The following is a 22224-nucleotide window of genomic DNA, read 5'->3' as shown; positions in this document are numbered from 1 at the left end:
TCAGGTGGTTTGGAGAATAGCTTGACTCTCTCTTCTTTGTGGCAACTCCTGAGATATGATACTGCTATCATGTCACCCCTACTCCTTCTCTTCATTAAACTAGACATACCCAATTCCAGCAACCATTCCTTATATGTTTTAGCCTCCAGTCTCCTAATCATCTTTGTTGCTCTTCTCTGTACTCTTTCTAGAGTCTCAACATCTTTTTTACATCATGGTGACCAAAACTGGATGCAGTATTCCAGGTGTGGCCTTACCAAGGCATTGTAAAGTGGTATTAGTACTTCACGTGATCTTGATTTTACCCCTCTGTTAATGCAGCCTACCACTGTGTTGGCTTTTTTGGCAGCTGCAGCACACTGCTGGCTTATATTTAAGTGATTGTCCACTAGGACTCCAAGATCCCTCTCACAGTAACTATTATTGAGCAAGGTACCACCTATACTATACCTGTGCATTTGGTTTTTCCTGCCTAAATGTAGAACCTTACTTTTTTCACCATTGAATTTCATTTTGTTAGATAGTGCCCAGTGTTTGAGTCTGTCCAGATCCTTCTGTATCTTAAGCCTATCTTCTGGAGTATTGGTTATTCCTGCCAGCTTGGTGTCATCTGCAAATTTGATGAGTTCCCCATCTATCCCCTCATCCAAATCGTTGAAGATGGTGAAGAGCACTGGGCCCAGAACAGAGCCCTGGGGCACCCCACTACAAACTTCCTTCCATATAGATGCAGTTCCATTGAGGACCACACGCTGAGTACGGCCTGTCAGCCAGCTACGATTCCATCTGGTGGTGATGCTGTCTAACCCACATTTTTCTATCTTATCAAGTAGTAGGTTGTGATCTACTTTATCAAATGCCTTACTGAAGTCCAAGTAAATTATATCCACAGCATTCCTCTGGTCCACTAATTTTGTCACTTGGTCAAAGAATGCAATAAGATTTGTCTGGCATGATCTGTTTTTGACAAACCCATGTTGGCTTTTAGTAGTGACTTTGTTTGCATCTAGGTGCTCGCTGATTCGTTGTTTGATTATCTTTTCCAGAATCTTCCCAGGTATTGAGGTCAGGCTGATAGGTCTGTAGTTTCCTGGATCTATTTTTTCCCCTTTTTTGAATATGGGAACTACATCAGCTCTCTTCCAGTCCTCTGGTAGTTCCCCAGTGCTCCAGGATCTTTGAAAAATATAGTTCAGTGGTTCTGGCATCACATCTGTCAGTTCCTTAAGAACATTGGGTTGTAATCGGTCTGGTCCCAGTGATTTGAACTCGTCTAGGCTGGACAGGTACTCACTTACCATTTTCTTGCCTATATTAACTTGTGTTTCTATTCTGTTTTTTATGGCACTGGTTTTGGTAGGTTGGACTGCTTTTTCCCTTTGTGTAAAGGGAGATGCAAAAAATGAGTTAAATAGTTCTGCTTTCTCCCTGTTACTTGTCATCTTCTTGCCACTTTCCCCCACTAATGGACCAATCATTTCCTTAACTTTTTTTCTTGTTTTTTATATGTTGAAAGAAGCTTTTTTGTTATTTTTGACTTTGGTTGCAAGCCTTAGTTCATTTTGAGCCTTAGCTTCCCTCACTTCATCTTTGCAGGATCAGGCTATTTGCTGATATTCTGCCTTAGTTATGTGCCCCTCTTTCCACTTTTTATACTTGTCCTTTTTATCTTTCAATTTATCAGAGAGTTCTTTATGCAGCCATGTTGGTTTCTTTTGAGAGTTGTTATTTTTCTTCTTTGTTTGTATTGTGCTAGACTGGGCCTTTATTATCTCACTTTTCAAAATTTCCCAAGCTTCTTGAGTTGTTTTCCCCTTTAGGATTCTCATCCATGGAATCCTTCCCAAGTTCTCTCTAAGTTTATTGAAATTAGCTCTTTTAAAGTCCAAGACTCTAGTTTGACTGTGTTCTATTGCTTGTGCCTCCAGAATGTTGAATTCCAATATTGCATGATCACTTCCCCCCAAGGTTCCTGTGGCTTCGACACCTTCTATCATTTCATCTCTGTTTGTGAGAATTAAATCCAATATGGCTAATCCCCTAGTTCCCTTCTCTACTTTTTGGGAGAGAAAGTTGTCTGCTAGATTTGTCAGGAATCTGTTTGATCTTCCACTTGGTGCAGAGTTTGTCTCCCAGTTGATGTCAGGGTAAAGTCCCCCATTACTATTGTGATGTGCTTCCTACATACCTTAGTTAGCTGACTAGCAAAAAGTTCCTCTGCTTGGTTGGGCGGCCTATAGTATACACCTATGGCAATGTCATTTTTACCCCTTTTATATTGACCCAAATGCTTTCAAGTTTACAGTTTTCATCATTGTTGTGCTCTATTTCTGTAGAGATAAAGTTATTTCTTATATAGAGAGCAACTCCACCTCCTCTTTTGTTTGGTCTGTTTCTTTTAAATAATTTAAATCCCTCTAGCTGTATGTTCCATTTGTGGGTTTCCTCCCACCTTGACTATATCTAGTAAGAGAATACAGTACTTAGTTGCTTTAAAAGGATTAATTTAAAGATAATTTATCTTAAAGTACAATCCAAGACTACATTTTTAAAAAGAATTTAAAACAATGAGCTGTATTATTATGGGTTCCATGTATGTTTTGCTAGATGAGTAACATTGTCTGATGAGGCCTTCTCAAAATCTGTATCAATCAAATTTGTAGGACTTCATGACTTGTGATAGATCATATGAAGTTAAGTATGATAAACATGTTTGCTCTAAATTGAAAGGTTTACTACAGATTTTCTTTTGTTTTCTTCACAGACTAAAATCCCTCTTTAATAACAGGCACCACATACAGGTGAAACTCGAAAAATTAGAATATCATGCAAAAGTTCATTTATTTCAGTAATGCAACTTAAAAGGGGAAACTAATATATGAGATAGACTCATTACATGCAAAGCAAGATAGTTCAAGCCGTGATTTGTCATAATTGTGATGATTATGGCATACAGCTCATGAAAACCCCAAATCCACAATCTCAGAAAATTAGAATATTGTGAAAAGGTGCAATATTCTAGGCTCAAAGTGTCCCACTCTAATCAGCTAATTAAGCCATAACACCTGAAAAGGGTTCCTGAGCCTTTAAATGGTCTCTCAGTCTGGTTCAGTAGGAATTACAATCATGGGGAAGACTGCTGACCTGACAGTTGTGCAGAAAACCATCATTGACACCCTCCATAAGGAGGGAAAGCCTCAAAAGGTAATTGCAAAAGAAGATGGATGTTCCCAAAGTGCTGTATCAAAGCACATTAATAGCAAGTTATGTGGAAGGGAAAAGTGTGGAAGAAAAAGGTGCACAAGCAGCAGGGATGACTGCAGCCTGGAGAGGATTGTCAGGAAAAGGCCATTCAAAAGTGTTGGGGACTTTCACAAGGAGTGGACGGAGGCTGGAGTCAGTGCATCAAGAGCCACCACACACAGATGGATCCTGGACATGGGCTTCAAATGTCGTATTCCTCTTGACAAGCCGCTCCTGAACAACAAACAACGTCAGAAGCGTCTTACCTGGGCTAAAGAAAAACAGACCTGGTCTGTTGCTCAGTGGTCCAAAGTCCTCTTTTCTGATGAGAGCAACTTTTGCATCTCATTTGGAAACCAAGGACCCAGAGTCTGGAGAAAGAATGGAGAGGCACACACTGCAAGATGCTTGAAGTCCAGTGTGAAGTTTCCACAGTCTGTGTTGATTTGGGGAGCCATGTCATCTGCTGGTGTTGGTCCACTGTGCTTCATTAAGTCCAGGGTCAATGCAGCCGTCTACCAGGAGATTTTGGAGCACTTCATGCTTCCTTCCGCAGATGAGCTTTATGGGGATGCTGACTTCATTTTCCAGCAGGACCTGGCACCTGCCCACACTGCCAAAAGTACCAAAACCTGGTTCAATGACCATGGGATTACTGTGCTTGATTGGCCAGCACACTTGCCTGAACTGAACCCCATAGAGAATCTATGGGGCATTGCCAAGAGAAAGATGAGAGACATGAGACCGAACAATGCAGAAGAGCTGAAGGCCGCTATTGAAGCATCCTGGTCTTTCATAACACCTCAGCAGTGCCACAGGTTGATAGCTTCCATGCCACACCGCATTGAGGCAGTAATTGCTGCAAAAGGGGCCCAAACCAAGTACTGAGTAATATGCATGCTTATACTTTTCAGAGGTCCGATATTGTTCTATGTACACTCCTTGTTTTATTGATTGCATGTAATATTCTAATTTTCTGAGATTGTGGATTTGGGGTTTTCATGAGCTGTACGCCACAATCATCACAATTATGACAAATCATGGCTTGAACTATCTTGCTTTGCATGTAATGAGTCTATCTCATATATTAGTTTCCCCTTTTAAGTTGCATTACTGAAATAAATGAACTTTTGCACGATATTCTAATTTTTCGAGTTTCACCTGTAGTTACAAGCCACAGAAAGAAATAACTACCCCAGTTTTTACATACTGATTTTAATGGCACATTAATTTTAACAGATCATTTATTTTAAAGCAACAAAAATCCTCAAACTAAACACAATTAGCAGAATTATAATTTTGTAGCTTAGATTTTCACTTAAAAAGTGTTATCACAAGCTAAAGTGTTTCATGATCAGACAAAAAATATTAATAAATATTAAGGCTGCATATATTTGGGGCCAGAATTTGGCCTTTCATATTTTGTAACTTTTACATTTTACCTTGCATTTTGATACTAGATTTTCTTAATCTACATTTCAAAATTCTTTGATATTATACACATTAAACACTCAAGGGACATGAATGACAACTGCTTCTTGGAATATATGGACACTACACATTCTGCTTGTTTACTGTGGAGTAGAATAGAACAGAACAGAACAGAACAGAACAGAACAGAATAGAATAGAAATCTGGAAGGGACTTTGGAGATCTTCTAGTCCAGCCCACTGCTCAAGCAGGAGAACCTATACCAGTGATGGCAAACCTTTTAGAGACCAAGTGCCCAAACTGCAACCCCAAACCCACTTATGTATCATCGGGTGCCGGGTGGGTGTGGCCCTTTGGCTGGGTGTGTCCAATTGGGTGGGCGTGGCTGCAGTGGTAACGACAGACTAGGTGGGACTAAAAAGTTCAATCAATCAATTCCAACTATGCAAGAACATTTTTTTCCCATGAGAAGTTGAAATTAATTGATTGATTGAATCTTTTTTTTTCGCACACAGCGACGGAGGTCTAAAGTGAAAAGGTTTTATAAAGCCCAGCTGAAGGTCTAGGACTGGTGCGACAGCACACGTGCCCACAGAGAAAGCTTGGTGTGCCACCACAGACCTATACCATTTCAGATAAGTGACTGTCTAGTCTCTTTTTAAAAATCTCCAGTGATGGAGCGCCCATGATTTCTGAAGGCAAGCTGTTCCACTGGTTAATTGTCCTCATTGTTAGGAAGTTTCTCTTTAATTCCAGGTTGACTAGATTAGATTAGTTTCTTGTCCTGCTCTCTGATGCTTTGGAGAATAATTTGACTTCCTCTTCTTTGTGGCAGCGCTTCAAATACTAGAATACTGCTATCATGTCACCCCTATTTCTTTTCTTCAGAGTACCCAAATCCAAGTCCTGCAGCCATTCTTCATAGGTTTTAGTCTCCAGGCCTTTGTTGCTCTTCTCTGAACTTTTTCCAAACTCTCAACATCCTTTTTGTAGTATGGTGACCAAAATTGGTTGCATTATTCCAGGTATGGTCTTACTAGGGTTTTATAAAGCGGTACTAATAATTCACGTGATCTTGATTCTATTCCTCTGTTTATACAACCCAGGATTGTATTAGCTTTTTTGGCTGCTGCTGCACACTGCTGGCTCATATTCAAGTGACCGTCCACTAGGACTCCAAGGTCCCTCTCACAGTTACTGTTTTTGAGCCAGGTCTCGCCTAATCTGTACTTATACCTTTGATTTTTCCTGCCTAAATGTAAAACTTTATTTTGTTGGATTGGGCCCATTGTTCAAGTTTCTCAAGTTCTTTTTGGATCCTGAGCTTTCTTCTGGGATGTCGCTATTCTTGCCAGTTTAGTGTCATCTGCAAATTTGATGAGTTCCCCTTTTATTTCCTTATCTACTTGAATACTAATTAGGGATTCATTTGTCTAATGCAGTAACTCCCAAACCATAGGCCATAAGAGAAGATAATTGCTATGAAAAACAGATTCATTAAATGATCCTTGGATTTTCAAAATTTTCATCCGTAGATGAGATGCTTACTGGGAACATGCTTGTTTGCAATCTGGAATAAGTTTCTATAAGGCAGTGGTTGGCTGGGAAATTCTGGGAATTTAAATCCATATATCTTGCAACTGCCGAAGTGGAGAAGGTAAAGGTAAAGGTAAAGGTTCCCCCGCACATGCGTGCTAGTCGTTTCCGACTCTAGGGGCCGGTGCTCATCTCCGTTTCAAAGCCGAAGAGCCAGCGCTTGTCCGAAGACGTCTCCGTGGTCATGTGGCCGGCATGACTAGACGCCAAAGGCGCACGGAACGCTGTTACCTTCCCACCGTAGTGGTCCCTATTTTTCTACTTGCATTTTTACGTGCTTTCGAACTGCTAGGTTGGCAGAAGCTGGGACGAGTAACAGGCGCTCACTCTGTTACGCGGCACTCGGGATTCGACCCGCCAAACTGCCGACCTTCTGATCGACAAGCTCAGCGTCTTAACCCACTGAGCCACCGCGTCCCTTGAAGTGGAGAAACACTCCACTAAATGGAGAAATGGCTATAAGCAGAGAAAATTTGTAATCCCCTCTGTGCCTCCAGTACAGAATGACAGTCATCAGGCTTAATGAGAGTAAAAGTTCAACTATTCTGATGGGTTACAGTTGTATAACAGATAAAAGGCATCTCCTGTTTAAATTCACGAGAAAAGACAGTTACAACTATACAAAGATACACCAGTCTTGAGGAAAAAATTAAGACTATCAGCCAGTGTAAATTCATTGATAGTAAGCCCACTTGATTTACTGAGATCTTGTTCTGAATAAGTAGAAACAGAGTAGCACTCCACAAGATTATGTTAATGGTTGCAACATTAATGACTGACAAATGACAGATTTAGAAAGGAAACACTTTATTAAATTTCATGCCTGAAGTACTAGTTTCTATCCTTTGCCACCTCCTGTGGTTGACATGTGAGAATTGTTGGGCCAATTCTTCACCCTGGGCTGAGTGGATGATCAAGGCTAGGTCTACATCTGGTCCCTAGTCTGATTTTTTTAAAAAGCTTTCTGCATGCAGGTGGAAAGAGAAGAAATTTTAGAAAAGAAATCAGATGGTGTCATAAGAAGAAAGAATGGGTGTGCCTGTCCCCTTTTGATGCAGACTGCACCCATTGCTTGCTTCACATTCCCCAAATAGCATGCAGTCTCAAATATTATTTCCAGGGGAATGTTGTTCCAAATAGACAAAAAAAAAGTTCCCCAGCTCATCTGTAGCATATTTTCACTATGTGTGTGTGTGCATAGATTTCTTTACTTACTGCCATTTTAAGCCTGCTTTTCACTAAACATAATCTCAAAACTGCAGGAAAAAACATAAACCAATAATGCACTCCAAAATTGGAAAGTTACAAGAAAACAAATGATAAAATGTATTTTTATATTATGTTGTACTTAGTTTTAATTTTATGAGTGTTCACTAGCCAGAGTTACTTGTTTGAGATGGGCAGTATAGAAACTGAATAAAATAAAAATAAACATTTTTATTATACGTGGCCCAGAGTCACATTCTGTGGGATGGATGACTATATAATGATGATAAATAAGGCCATTCAAAACATTAAATGTTAGCATCTTAAAACTGGAGTGTGACAATCACAAGAGAAAGCCACAGCCCTATTGATTTTAGTTTGAGCTTTAGGGAACAAGTAGGCTGTGTTCAGATTGAAAACTCAGCTGATTTATTGAACAATATGATTGGGATGCCCATTTTTCAGCCTCCATCCCTTGAATGCCCTGTAACAAATATCCTGCTAAATCCAAACACAAATTCTGTTAAATACATACACAGACTTTCATTTTCCCCATGCAAGATAAGCATAAGGAATAAGGCACTCCACAAAATATTCAAGGCCCAAACTATATGGGCTTTATGTATTAAGACAGGCCCACCAAATTTGGCCCAATAGCTCATTTACAATACCACTCAGAATTCAATTGTTAGATGGGAGACCATGTAAAGTTGATAGTTAAATAAAATAGATGTAATATATTGACAGCAGCTTGTTTCTTCATTAATTTTCCCATGCCTTCTGCATCAGCAGTAACTTCTAAATTCAATTCAAAGGACTCCTTTTTGCATGCTAGTTGTGCCATTTTGTGCACTGGTCATTGGAATTAGTCCTATGAACTTAAACTTTATGATAAGTTCCACACTTAGCAACTATCAAAACCTTCCTGAAAATCAAAATCTGGAGCATTCATTTTTTTATTGTTCAGAACAAACAAGTTCTCTCTTACAATAAGATTAATGAGCAGCTGACCTACCTTAAACTTTAAAAAAAGTACAATAAACATACTAACTTACCAACTCCAAAAATCCTCTCAAAACCTGTCTCTGTTTCAGGTTGGTTTCACCATCCAGATTAGCAGTTTCTATATGACACAAGCCATCAGGATCACTTGAAAAAAGCAGCAATATATCTGCAGGTATGATTTCATTGCAGCGAAGCTGGATGAAGTCTCCAACTTTTACTTCTTTCCAGTATCTTGTGGTGTATTTCCTTTCATTTCTGTGAGAAATATTTAGGATAAAAACATGACAGCAGTTGTAAGAAATATAATAGCAGGATAAGTTAATATATGTATTTCATGATGTTTGCAGTAATTATTTTCCTGACACCTATTGGTTCACCAAAAATCTTATATTCAAAGAATAAAATTCTTAGAAGAAACTATTCACCAACAGCTATGAGAAACAGGTATCATTATCCCAGGATCAAAACTTAACAATTACTATGTAGATGACTTGCAAAGGATGAGAGCAGAGAATATAAAGGTTACATCTATGAGAAGGAAACCTAAGTCATATGCTGCCCATATATCTTATTTGCAGAAAAGAGTATGTTCAAAATGTTGATTATTACTTTTATTATCACTACATGGCACAAGGTTAGGTTATACGTAGGACCAATTTTTCTTGAGGGATCTGTCTGTCCTCTAGGTCAGATACGGTGGATATGCTGCACGTTCCCCCCCCCCTTAAATGTTGCCACCTGCTGGGAACTTTGAAGTATTCCTACTTAGTGGCTACTCCAGCCTTTTGGAATAGCCTACCACCTGAGATCTTTTTAGTCTTATGAAAGGCTCTTGCCCCAACCATTGGAGTAGCATGGGAGTGATCTGGAATGTTGTTTGGTTCACTGCCTGTGAGGAAGAGTAGTTTTCTTTCTATCCTTTTTATGGATTATTGTGAGCAGACTCTAGAGTTATTATATGAGGTAGGAAGTCTGTTAATAAATAAATACATAAATTAATACAAGGTTATATAGCCTGGGAGGGAAGAAGAAATAGAAAGTGAAATGTAGGAGTAAGGAAGAATGGCAGTAAACGTGGGAAAAATCCAGATTCTTGTGGATTACAGTCTACTTCATCACATAAATGAATATTATCCCACATTACCAAATATGGAAGGTAATGTACGGATGATTGTTAATAATGAAAGAAAATATAGAATATAGACTAATGACAATTACATTAACCTAAATAATCTTGTCAGGACAATCTGAAGCAAATCACGGTTATCAAACCAGAAGAAAGAAATTAAAACCAGGCACAGAACCTGTGTTTGCATAACACTGAACTATAAACTCATTTTAGCTTATCAACTACTGAAAATCCAGTCATTTTGTAAATTTAATTTTGTATGAACTCATAAAAAATACATGTGTGATTCAATACTCCTTAGTTATTGACAATAAAATGGGGAGCACAACCACTAAATCTCAAGCAGAGTTGTTTTTCTTTGCTTTACTCAACAAAGCAGGAAACACTAATAGCTTTAATTACAGTGCTTTGTTGAAATAGTAACTGAAAACAAGTATACAAAACATATTGATAGTAAATAAATTACTTATTTTATTTATATATCAAATTTAGAAATGACCATCTCCCTCACAGAGAGAGGCTATTGAAAGCAAATAAAGAGAGCCACTTTGGTGTAATGGTTAAGGTGCTGGACTAGAACCCAGGAGACTGCAAGTTCTAGTCTAGCCTTAGACGTGAAAGCTGGTTGGGTGCCTCTGGATCAGTCACTCTCAGCCCAATCCACTTCCTAGGGTTATTCTTGTGGGGAAAAATAGGAGGAGGAAGAAACATTATGTACGTTCACCTTCTTGAATTACTTATAAAATAATAAAGGTAGGATAAAAATCAAACAAACAAACAAACAAATAAATAAAGAAACATTCATTCTTCATATTTAGAAGAAATCAACAACTGGGCTGTGCCAATCCAGAGTGACAATATTTTTCTACTGTGACATTGAAGTTACCTGTCTTACAAAATGGGCAGTATATACCAATTCTTAGACCACCCATTTAATCAACTGACATTTCCCTCACTTCTTCAATCAGTGATTCAAGGCTGCTCAAAGTTGGCAAATAAATTTGATAAATAAATAAATGATGGATCAATCCCACTCTGAAAGATTGCAGAGTCCTTTTTGATTCCTTTTGCATTCAAATAACAACAGACTAAACTGGGTTGAAAAATTAAAGTATTGCTGATATATTATTAATGACATGGTTCCGACAGATGAAACTCTTCAAAGAACTTCAAGGCATTGTTTACCTGAAAGAATCTTTATTCAAGTTGCATAGCATCGGCACGTACATAGTCAAAACCAAAATGTGGATTCCCCTCCCTTTAGCACATAGTATCAAACACAATTCCCTCCTCTAATTAACAGTCATAAATCACATTCTCCAATTAGTTTGAAATGCAGGCTTTCCCTCCTTTACTCCAACCCATCATTTCTTATCATCTCTTATTTCAAAAGTCCTGAGTTCACACACTATTACAATATTATTATGTCTAACTAACTCCCATCACATTCCTCCTCCTTCCCCAGTATCATCTAATTCTAAGAGTAAAGCATAAGAAAGAAGGCTGCATCTCCATATGTTGTCAAAGCAAGAACATCCAATGTTAGCAGCGTTGACAATTGGTTTGGACAAGCTCTGTGTTTCTTATATATTTCTAAGTTAAAACATTCCTCTACTAAAGAAATTAAATCATTATCTGAACTGTGAAATACATAATGAAAAATGTGTGGATATAAAGTGAAGTGTTTTTGCAGTGACTGAAATACTAAATATTACAAGCCAGGATGAATATTAATCTCTGTGGTAAAAAATCACTGAAGTTAGGTTATACAATAATGCAATTTCATTTTAACCTGACCCACTATGTTTTCTTAAAACACAACTAAGATTCAATAAGCCACTTTTGTTTCAAAAAAGAAATTTTTGATGTTAGCATTGATTCTTGGACAGCAAGAGGAGGGCAGCAGAGTCCGAGGATATATACTGTAGAGGATATCTGTTCATATTTATGTGGAAGTACATAGTTTATTTATGAATCAGTTATGAAGCATGACAAAATAAGTTCCAGCAATTGCTTCAAGTCTTTTTCCCAATAACAAACGTAAGTCACACATTTCAGACTTAGGCATATTCTGCTGTTCCCAATGAAAAGAACAGAAAAGAAAAGAAAAAGAAAAGAAATGAAAGAGAAAAGGGAAATACACACACACACACACACACACACACACACACATGATTACCTTATGCAGAATTTATTCATGTGGGGTGAATCTGAATTATTTCAAAAATTCAATAAAGTATTTGTAATATTTGAAGAATAAGTTATATCACTCAGTTTTAACTTACTGCCTATATATTTTGCATATAATATGTTTCTATTTCACTTGTATTTTGAATCTATCTCTTGCCATACAATGAATAAATGGAACCTTATTCCATAGATAGAAGCTTTCTTGTACTATAACATTTTCTGTTGTTTCTGCTTCAATATTTGAATATGGCTGTCAATTGTTATTGTTGAAGGAAAAGTATTCATCATGGTTCAGCCCAAGCTGGGGATAAACAACATGACAACTGCTTTAGAAAGAAGGTTGCAGTTTATTGAAGAGGAGAGCCAGACAGAAAGATGGTTCTAGCAGAAAAAGGACTGAGCACATCTAGGGAGTGGAGCCTTTTGTTTGGAGTTATTTCCTGTTTCAGGCTTTGTATTTCCTGTGTTACGTATTCTGACCTGAGTCTGGGTGTGCCTTTCTGGTATTCTTGATGGTGGTGGGTTAATCCTATTATGTCCCCTGCTTCCCTGGGGCTGGGGCTGATGTTGACTCTAGAGATCTTTCTTCCTTATTCTAGTTTCCTGACAAGATTATCACATCTGCATTCCTGCAGACTTGGTTTCTGCTTGGGACAGAGAGACTTGGGGGCAGGGCTTTGTTTCTACTTTTAAAATCCTTTAGGGAAATATATTCTGCCCTTTTAATATTTCCTTCTCTGTGGGTGCTGACTTCCCACATTATCATAATAATCTCCCAAACTGTTCTCAACTGAAGTGTTTCAGATCAACACCACATATCAGCAAGATTGTCAGTGTCAGAATATTATCACATGTAACTCATGATGGACACAATTACTGCCAATACTTTGACTTTTAGGCTGATCTAACATAGCTAGGATCAGAAAAAATTAGACCAAAGCTCTAACAATTATGCCATACATTTTTTTTCTTCAAAAAGAGAAGCAAGGTTCTGTGGTCAACTTTCTTATGAAAGGAAGAGACCTAGGAGAACAGAATTTTCCTGAGAGTTATTTTAAAGTTCTAGCATAAAATAGTTGCATTCCTACTCTTTCTCCAACAACTTTGAATTAATATTATTTCTTGTAAGGACAATGTGGAAATAGTTCTGAATATGAAATAGAAATGATTGAGCTAAAAGACATTGTCAAAAATGCCCTTGGGCATAAATCACAAAGCTAGAGTCACCATGGGCATTCTGTTAAAAATGCAGACAAAGACCTGTTATGGAAAAATGATATTCTTAGGTCTTTTTGTCCCCTTCAAATTTGCTAAGTAATTCATTTCTTCTATAGAACCTTTGCACATTTTGTACTTCAAGAGTGTTAATGCACTATCAAATATCATTCCGTTTAAAGTGCCTTGGATGCCTAGGACATATTTTTCTCTTGGATGGAATAGGAAATACCTTTTAGTCATAATTTTGCAAAAATATGTTTGCTCTAGTTTTTGTTACTGGCCAAGATCACTTTTTCCCCCAGAAGTTAGGACATGGCAGAATAAATAAAAGTTATGACTATGTTCTTGTCCTTCATAGTCAGGGAAGAACTTTTTACATAGTGGGAATTTACCCTAATGCTAATTAATAAAACTATAAATATTTTACATACTGATATCAACTTTCCTGAATTTTTAAATCCAGTCCATAATGCAAAACATGTTTAGAAAATTATACCAAAAAGAAATAATACCTACTTTTTTTTAGTTAGGGAATAAAAGTAACAGAAAGAAAAATAGTATAAAAGATGCATTTTTAAAAGAACCACACATGTAAATACCTAAACACATGCATACAAATGAACTTTAAAATGGAAATGAGATGGAACAAAATTATGGTTAAGAAAAATAAGAAAATTCAAATATATTCTAGAAAGAGAAAAAGTCAGTTAAAAACAATTCCCACAGGAAACTCTTAAAGCATTCTCTCACACTCGTTATTTAGCAATATGGATAAATATATATGCATACATATATATGCTTTCAGCAGCAAGATCAAGACCTGCCTTGAATCTTTAGTTGTTTTCAATATTGCAAGCATTGGGGACATGCTATATACAACATGATTCACATCTGAGAGGTGGGCTAAATGACAATGTGACAGCACAGTCAAACACCATCATTGTTATATTTGTGCCATTTTTATACTTTTATTCATTGTGTGGTGAGAGAGAGATTCAAAATATAAGTGAAATAGAAAAAATATTATATGCAAGTATACTTTATACTTTCATGTTGGGATGAAACTCTAAAAGGGCAGGATTGCATTGTGATATTTCTGCACACTATTTACTTTTCTTTTTGCTATGGTTAGCTACAGATGCCTACGTAACTACTCTGTGTTAACTTTCTATATTCCTACATGCTTAATAGCTGTCCTGATCAGCCAACTTTTACAACAGAAAAATGTTTACCCCAAATGAAAATGATACAGATTTTAAATGGTAATATGTCAGAGCATTGCATTTCATTGGGATTTTTTTTTAAAAAAAACAATTTGTTGCCTCCTATTCACATTCTTGTGGCACTAAACATAAAGTTATAGTAGAAGTGTGGAAATTCAAATAGACATACATATTACAGAGTTTCTCCCTCATAAACAACAAAGGAATATTGAGCTAGTCCAGATTTATCCTCTGGCTACAATTACTAAAGAATTTTAAAAAATACTTTCTGTTTAGATTTTACCATAGGTTAGCATAGGTCAAAACTGAAAGAAGCAAAGTTCTGAAATTAGGATACGAAATTGACTTATTTTCATTGATTTATAATAAGAAACAACCATCTAGTTGAGGTTTTGTATGTAAAGCTAAATTGCAGAGAGTCTAATGTGGAAGGAAAAATTCCCTCAATTCACTAGAGAAAGAATGGCAATAAAATCATTAACCATTGTTTAATTGGTTAGAACCAGGCAATGTATAAACATGATGTCAATTCAACACACATACACATACAGAGCAACTGTATATTCTACAGCTGAGTGCAATATTCTTCATAACTAAAAACAAGTGCTTTGTCTGAAAGCTTTCCTGGCAATTAAATCTTTGATTCTTTTCAGGAAACCAGTCTAACACTGAATTATTTATTAGTGTCCTTGATATTACTTATTACTGCTACAATTGAAGAACTACTGATTTAATATGTGCAATTTTCTCTTGACAAAAAAGCCTTTGTATTCCAATGAAATGTTTGCAAATGTTTATATGTGCCATTAGGGTGATGTTGATTCTTAGCCACTACAAAGAGAGAATTTTTCAAGGATAACTTCTCCCAATAGTGCACAAACTGCTACTGTAAATAAGTCCATCCCCTCACTTCTGGTTGTCCTCTTTTTCCCCTACTATCTTTCTTCAACATTATCCTAGTGGACGATCACTTAAACATGAGTCAGAAGTCTGCTGCAGCTGCCAAAAAAGCCAATGCAGTCCTAGGCAACATTAACAGAGGGATAGAATCAAGATCATGTGAAGTTCTAGTACTGCTTTATAATGCCTTGGTAAGACAACACTTGGAATGTTGCATCCAGTTTTGGTTGCCATGATATAAAAAAGATGCTAAGACTCTAGAAAAGGTACAGAGAAGAGCAACAAACATGATTAAGGGACTGGGGGCTAAAACATATGAAGAACGATTGCAGGAATTGGGTCTAGTTTAATGAAAAGAAAGACTAGCATGATAGCAGTGTTCCAATATCTAAAGGGTGCCACAAAGAAGAGGGAGTCAATCTATTCTCGAAACCATCTGGAGCAGGACAAGAAGCAATGGATGGAAACTAATCAAAGAGAACCACCCTAGAACTAAGGAGAAATTTCCTGACAGTTAGAACAATTAATCAGTGGAGCAACCTGCCTCCAGAAGCTGTGAATGCTCCAACACTGGAAGTTTTTAAGAAGAGATCGGACAATGGTATAGGCTTTCCTGCCTGAGCAGGCGGTTGGACTAGAAGACTAGAAGAAGTCCAAGGTCTCTTCCAACTCTGTTATTCTGTTATATTCTCCTTAAGGGATCTGTGTCATAGCATGTGTCCAAAATATGAAAATGTCAGTTTGGTCATTTGTACCTCAAGTAAGAATTCTGAATTGATTTGTTCTATGATCCTAGAATGGATTAGTAAAAATTAATATGTTGTTCTCTTGCTTGATTTTTGTTTGCTTGGCTCTATAATCCAACAATATTCCCACACTACTATTTCCTACTACCGACTTTGGCATTCCAATTCCCCAACTACAAGCAGCACAACTAGCTGGCATGTTCTGTCTACATCATACTGAGCTTGTTGAAAAGATATGTCATATTTCTCTTCCTCTGAATCAGTGGCTGAAGTATAAATTTGAATAACTACCATATTAAAAGGATACCAGAGAGATTCACTTGATAATATTCAGTCACTGACTGCATTTTACCTACTACTGGTCTTATGATACCCTTCCTAACTATAAAAGCAACACTGTCCTTTCTTTGTTTTTATGTCCTAAATAGCAAACAGTATGATATTTTGACTGAAAGTGTCCTGTTTCAACCCACTTCAATTTGCTGATGTCCAAGAAATCAATGTGTAGTTGATTTATTTAATTTTTCACTGTTTGGAACTTTTTTATGTTCATACTGCTTACATTCCATATTCCTGTTCTAATGCTTTCTCTATAGTTTCAGCTTTTCTTCTCATGTATGGCAGCATCAGCAACCAGATGTCCTGAAAGTTTTAATCAGCCATGTCTTAAACACCATTAATATTCATAAAGATCTTATTCCTTAGTAGCATGAGCACCAACCAATCTTAAGGGCCTGTCATCTGGCACTATATTGTCAACCATTTTATATTTCCTATCCATGTGATTTTCTTGTAAAATACACCATTGGTTTACATTATCTTCTCCCCTGCTATATGAAATTATCCCTTTGCAATTGTTTAAAAGTGATTATCTGCTTCCAGCATCTTCCTATATTGCCGAATATACAAATCTATTTGATTTGGTTGAGCAGCTGGGATGACCTTCACACTTTGGGTAACGCTGCTGGGAACGGAATGGACCACTTGCCATTACCAATTCACCACAGCTAATTCACCACAGCCAACTTGCCATGGGATAACCTGCCACAGGACAATTCAATAATTCAATTTAATTATTTAAAATATTTTTTTTATTTTTGTCATTCACATTTCATTTGTCCCTCCTTTGGCGTCCTTTTTTTAATGATTCTATTCCACCACTTCTTCGATATTAGTGTAATTCTTGTTCTATGGCAAGTTTTCCCTTGGCGAGTTGGCCATGGTGAGGTGTCTTGCAGCGAGTTGACCATGGCAAGTTGGCCATGGCAAGTTGACTGTGGCAATTTGGCTGCAGTGAGTTGTCCTAGACCCATTGGTAATACACTCCCTAGACCAGGGATAGGCAACCTTGGCTCTTTTATGACTTGTGGACTTCAACTCCCAGAATTCCTGAGCCTGGCATGGCTGGCTCAGGAATTCTGGGAGTTGAAGTCCACGAGTCATAAAAGAGCCAAGGTTGCCTACCCCTGCCCTAGACATACCCTGACAGTGTTCTTCACTTGTCCCTCCCAGGAAACCCACCACCACCATTATGAGGCAGCATATCAGGTCTTGGGAGTGGATGGAATAAAAATGCTATACATTTTATATTACTGGCTGATATTCCCCTTAAATGACACAAAAATGTTTGACACTATTCAAAATAAAAACGGAAATGAGCTGCTTAACCCACCCATGCATTGCCCGTTTGATAGGTTTTGAAACAAAATAGCTTTTATTTCAAAAGAGGCAAAATGCTTTATTCTTCTCCCTAAAGGAAGTAAACAGTGATAATAGTCTTCAAAATAAAAACAGCAGCCCAAAAAGCAAGTTCAAAGAAAGACAATAGGGAGGGGTGTAATTTTGAAAAAACAATAAGGGCATTACTTGAAAGACTTCATATCTTGGAGTCAAATCAGATCACTTTAAATAATATAGGAAAGAGTCAGAAATGACGACACCATCAAGTTACAATCCAAAGCAAAGTTAATTGAAAGTCTGTTTTCTTTAATAAATGGGACTTTCTTTCAAGAAAATGTCATTAGAATATAAGTATTAACTCAGGGAAATTAATTCAAAATTATTAGAAATTAATTTGAAGGCAAATAAATAAACAATTATTAATCAAACAGTGAAAAATCCTACAGTTTATAATAGGGTAGATCACACAAAGCTCAGTCTCTATTACTTAGATTTGTTCAAATCTCATTTTTTAAATTTGGAGATAGGTTTTAGGATCTATACATTCAGTCAGCTCTATACAGTAGTCCTCAACTTACGATCACAACTGAGCCCAAAATTTCTGTTGCTAAGTGAGACATTTATTAAGTGAATTTTGCCCAGTTTATGGCCTTTGTTGATACTTTCCTTAAGTGAATCACTGCAGCTGTTAAATTAGTATCATGGTGGTTAAATGAATCTGGCTTCTCCAGTGACTTTGTTTGTTAGAAGGTCACAAAAGGTGATCACATGACCCCAGGACACTGCAACCGTCATAAATATGAGTCAAGCATCTGAATTTTGATCACGTGACCTTTGGGATTCCCCAACAATTATAAGTGTGAAAAATGGTCATTGGTCACTTTTTTCAGTGTCCGTTGTACATTTGAAAGGTCACTAAATAAACTGTTGTAAGTCGAGGACTATCTGTAATTGACATGATGGCACAATACAATGCTCACTTTGCATTTTAGACAGTTCCTTATAAAATAGAAACTGAAAATCAATGAACTGGACAGATTTTGGTAATAGAGAGGAAAGAAAAACTCCTTATTTTTTAAATATATATTTTTGGCTGTGGTCACAACCTTCCTCTTAATAACCTCTTTACTTATTCCCAAAAGCTGCAGGGGGTGAGCGAATGTGCCTGGACTGACTCAGACAGGCGTCCAAATAAGCCAAGCTATTACTATTCTGAAATCAAGAAATAGCTGGAATAATTTCTAGGGCAATCTGAATTCAACATAAACCTCCCACTTTCTGTCTTTCCTGTATAACCATCCTCTAAAACACATCCATTGCTCCAGAATCAACTTGGATACTCCAGATAGGAGGACAAATCACAGCAAAGCAAAAGGATGGTGATTTTGCCACATTTTCAGGCTGGGAAATTTTCTATTTTTATTTTTATTCATTGCTAAATTTATTTGCCACCAGTTTCTTATCCAACGATTCTGATCAGCTGTGATCAGTAATCTTTAGGAAAATGATATTTCATTAAAAATATCACTATTTTTCCTTTTTTTCTGTTTGTCTTCACTATCAGAGCCCAAGAATGTTTTTGTATACCTTTTTTCCCTAATTTTGCCTAAGTATCCCAGTATATTTGTTTAGTGACCATTTGAAGTTGCAACAGAGCAGGATCCTCATGGTCACATGATCAGAATTCAGACACTTGGCAACTGGCATGTATTTAAGACAGTTGCAGTGTCCCCAGGGTCATGTGATCACCGTTTGTGATCTTCTGACAGGCAAAGTCAATGGTGAAGCCAGACGTACTTAACAACAGTGTTACTAACTTAACAACTGCAGCGATTTAACTTAACAACTGTGGTAAGAAAGATCATAAAGTGAGTTAGAATTCGCTTAAAAACTGTCTTGCATAGCAATGGAAATTTAGGGCTCAATTGTAGTTATAAATCAAGGACTATCTATATTGCAATCCAAACCCAGTTTTAAACAAAATATTTTTAGTAAATGTGCAATCTTTTTAAGGAACATCTTTAACCTCTAAGTCAAAAAAATGACTTCGGAACAGTCACCATAATAGTCTTATTCTAGTGAGGAAGGCAAAAAAGTATGCTTGAATAAACACTGAGAAGAGGCTATAATATAACCATCACATGAATCTAAATATTCTAAAATAAATTCTGGGGCTGTGGTAAAAAGAGGGAAGTTGGACAAATAAAAGAGATGTGGCATGTTCAAGGGAGGGATGGGTAAAGGAAATGACTAAGCAATTTATGAAATGTCATTTACATTTCTTCATATATATTTTTCCTTTTCATAGGAATTGCTTATGTTCATTCTTTCAGTATTGCATTTCTTGGGCCTGCTTATCATTTATGACTTCAAGTGATTACTGCAAGTGATTGTATCCTGCCCACCCTTTCCCTGGGTTCATGAAAACCTACATTCCAAGCAAATAGACTTGGAAAGGTCCAAGCTGACCCTTCTCAGCTTTTCCTGTCATCATTATCTTTAACTCCAGTATGACATGGTTGCTTTTCCCTAAGATGCCTGACATCTTTAATCCATCAATCAGTTCCTCTCCGGTGGACAGAATGAGGTTCAGGAAAATAAATGGCCTTGTCTCTTCTGAAATTCTGAAAAATTAAATTGCACCAAGAGAGGATAGAAACCTGTTGCCCCTTTCTTTCACTCCTGAGTTACTTTTCCTGCAGCCATCAGGGCAACTGAAGACTGCTTTCTTGAGAACCTTTATTTTTCTAAAGGCAAAGCTAGGAGAAAATATAAGCAAATCCATTTTCATTTACATTTTAACCTATCAAGCCAATTTGACATAAGTAGAATAACATGCCTCTTTCCAACAGTTTTCTGAGTCTCTGAAAGTGCTAATTTCCCTTTTGTAAACTTCCCTCAAAGCAAAGGGAAGTTGGTTGTGTCTGTTGTCTTGAAAGTTCACATTTGAATTTGTATTGAGAAGTTAAGTCCACTTTGATTCAATGATTTATGTGACCCCTTTCTAGTAGAAAATGCTACTTCCATAGAACGTATAAAACTGGAACTGATTGAGGCATGATTTCAACATCTTCCTTCCTTCCTTCCTTCCTTCCTTCCTTCCTTCCTTCCTTCCTTCCTTCCTTCCTTCCTTCCTTCCAACATATTACCTATTGAAGAGTTTCTGAAATTCAGTAACATGCAATATTTTGTAAATCTTCATTTGGCATAATTACAATATAGATTTTTCTCAGAACTGACATTGATTTTTAAAATATAGGGCTATCCACAATACACAAAACATGTTCTGTATTCAGCAATGAATGAATGGAAGTCATAGCTGCACTTCTGAACTTCCCCATATATACAGTTCAAATAATGGGGCAGAGTGATAGCAATCTCTTTGAATTCAGTAATAATCGTCTTGGTCATTCCAATATTTATACGGCAGGGGTTTTTTTTACTGATGGCAACATACAAGAATGGGAGAAGCCTTAAAAATAAGGTCTAATTTCCTGTTGCTATGCTGTAAATCAGGGCTCCCCAACCTCTGGTCTGTGGACCAGTACCAGGCCGCGGCATGCCAGCAACTGGTCTGCACAAACAAGCAAAGCTCCATCCATGGGATGCAGGCAGCACATAAAATCATGCCCCCTCCAGTCTGTGGAAAAAACCTCTCTCCATGCCCAAATAGTTGAGGACCTCTGCTGTAAATTCCTTCTCACTTATCTTGTCTATTTAATACAACCACTTCCATCTCTGTTTGCTCATAGGAATCCTATGCCTGCTATCTTTTTAGATTAATAGGCTACATGCTATTTCTCCACAATTTGTGAGAAGTTGTTGCTTCTTTTGTGGTACTGCATATCTCATCCTTTTCTAGAACTCTACAGCACATTGTGAATAAATGACCTTGAGGATGCCAAGAAGGCATTGTTCACTCCCAGTAAGCAAGGAAGGGACACCAACTAGACTAATAAGACTTTGCTAGCAGCTGGAAATAATATATTTTGTACATTTTGTACAAGGCCTTCAAAAATCTCAGCCAGGATACTTTTGACTGTTGTGCAATATGTAAAGGCTTGTAGTTCTCTTCTTTTACCCAAAGCAAATCTTATATTGAGTGAAGCCATCATTCCTGAATACAATATTCCAAGAATTACAAAAAACAAAAACAAAAAAACCCCAAACCCCTACAACCCTGTACTGTATCTGCTGTAAGCAGCCACATTAGTGGATTGAACAATGCCATCAGATTTTTAGAACTGTTGATGTATTTGGGGGATATAAACCTATTCACTGGAGGTGAATAGAACTTCTAAGTCAACATAAAATTCAGCCTAAATCATTATTTATGGTTTTCACAAGTATGATTTAAAAACAAAGAGAGCAAATAGTTTTTACACTTCTTTGCAGCTAAAAGGCAAAATAAGAGAGAAGCACAACTCTTCAAGATTTAGTTCAAAACATCTAGCATACAATAGCAGGGAATTTGCCCTTGAAGAATACCAGAAAGCTTCAGTTGGTGCAAAAGTGGTGAAGTGGAGTGCTGAGTGTTCCTGGAATTGTACACATTACCCCTCTGCTCCACAAGCTGCATTGGTTCCCCATTTCTTTTCAGATTCAATTCAAGATGATGGTTTTGACTTTTAAAGCCCTACATGGTATAGGGCCAGGT

At 37.2% G+C, this 22224-nt stretch overlaps 1 protein-coding gene across 3 annotated transcripts in view; it reads right to left on the bottom strand.

The window, feature by feature from the left end:
• The window catches only part of ATP10A (ATPase phospholipid transporting 10A (putative)), a 190174-nt gene that overhangs the window by 93496 nt on the left and 74454 nt on the right, over positions 1–22224 (bottom strand). For 2 of the 3 annotated variants that reach the window (XM_081327207.1, XM_081327208.1), the window contains one exon: positions 8532–8736. The exons of the other annotated variant lie outside the window; for it this stretch is intronic. In XM_081327207.1, the coding sequence (XP_081183333.1) occupies positions 8532–8736 (205 nt within the window). The remainder of the gene's footprint in view (positions 1–8531; positions 8737–22224) is intronic. 3 annotated transcript variants of the gene reach the window in all.

The sequence above is a fragment of the Vipera berus genome, assembly GCF_964194415.1.
Source record: "Vipera berus genome assembly, chromosome: 4".
Lineage (NCBI taxonomy): Eukaryota > Metazoa > Chordata > Lepidosauria > Squamata > Viperidae > Vipera > Vipera berus.
This window is presented reverse-complemented; position numbering and strand designations above follow the sequence as displayed.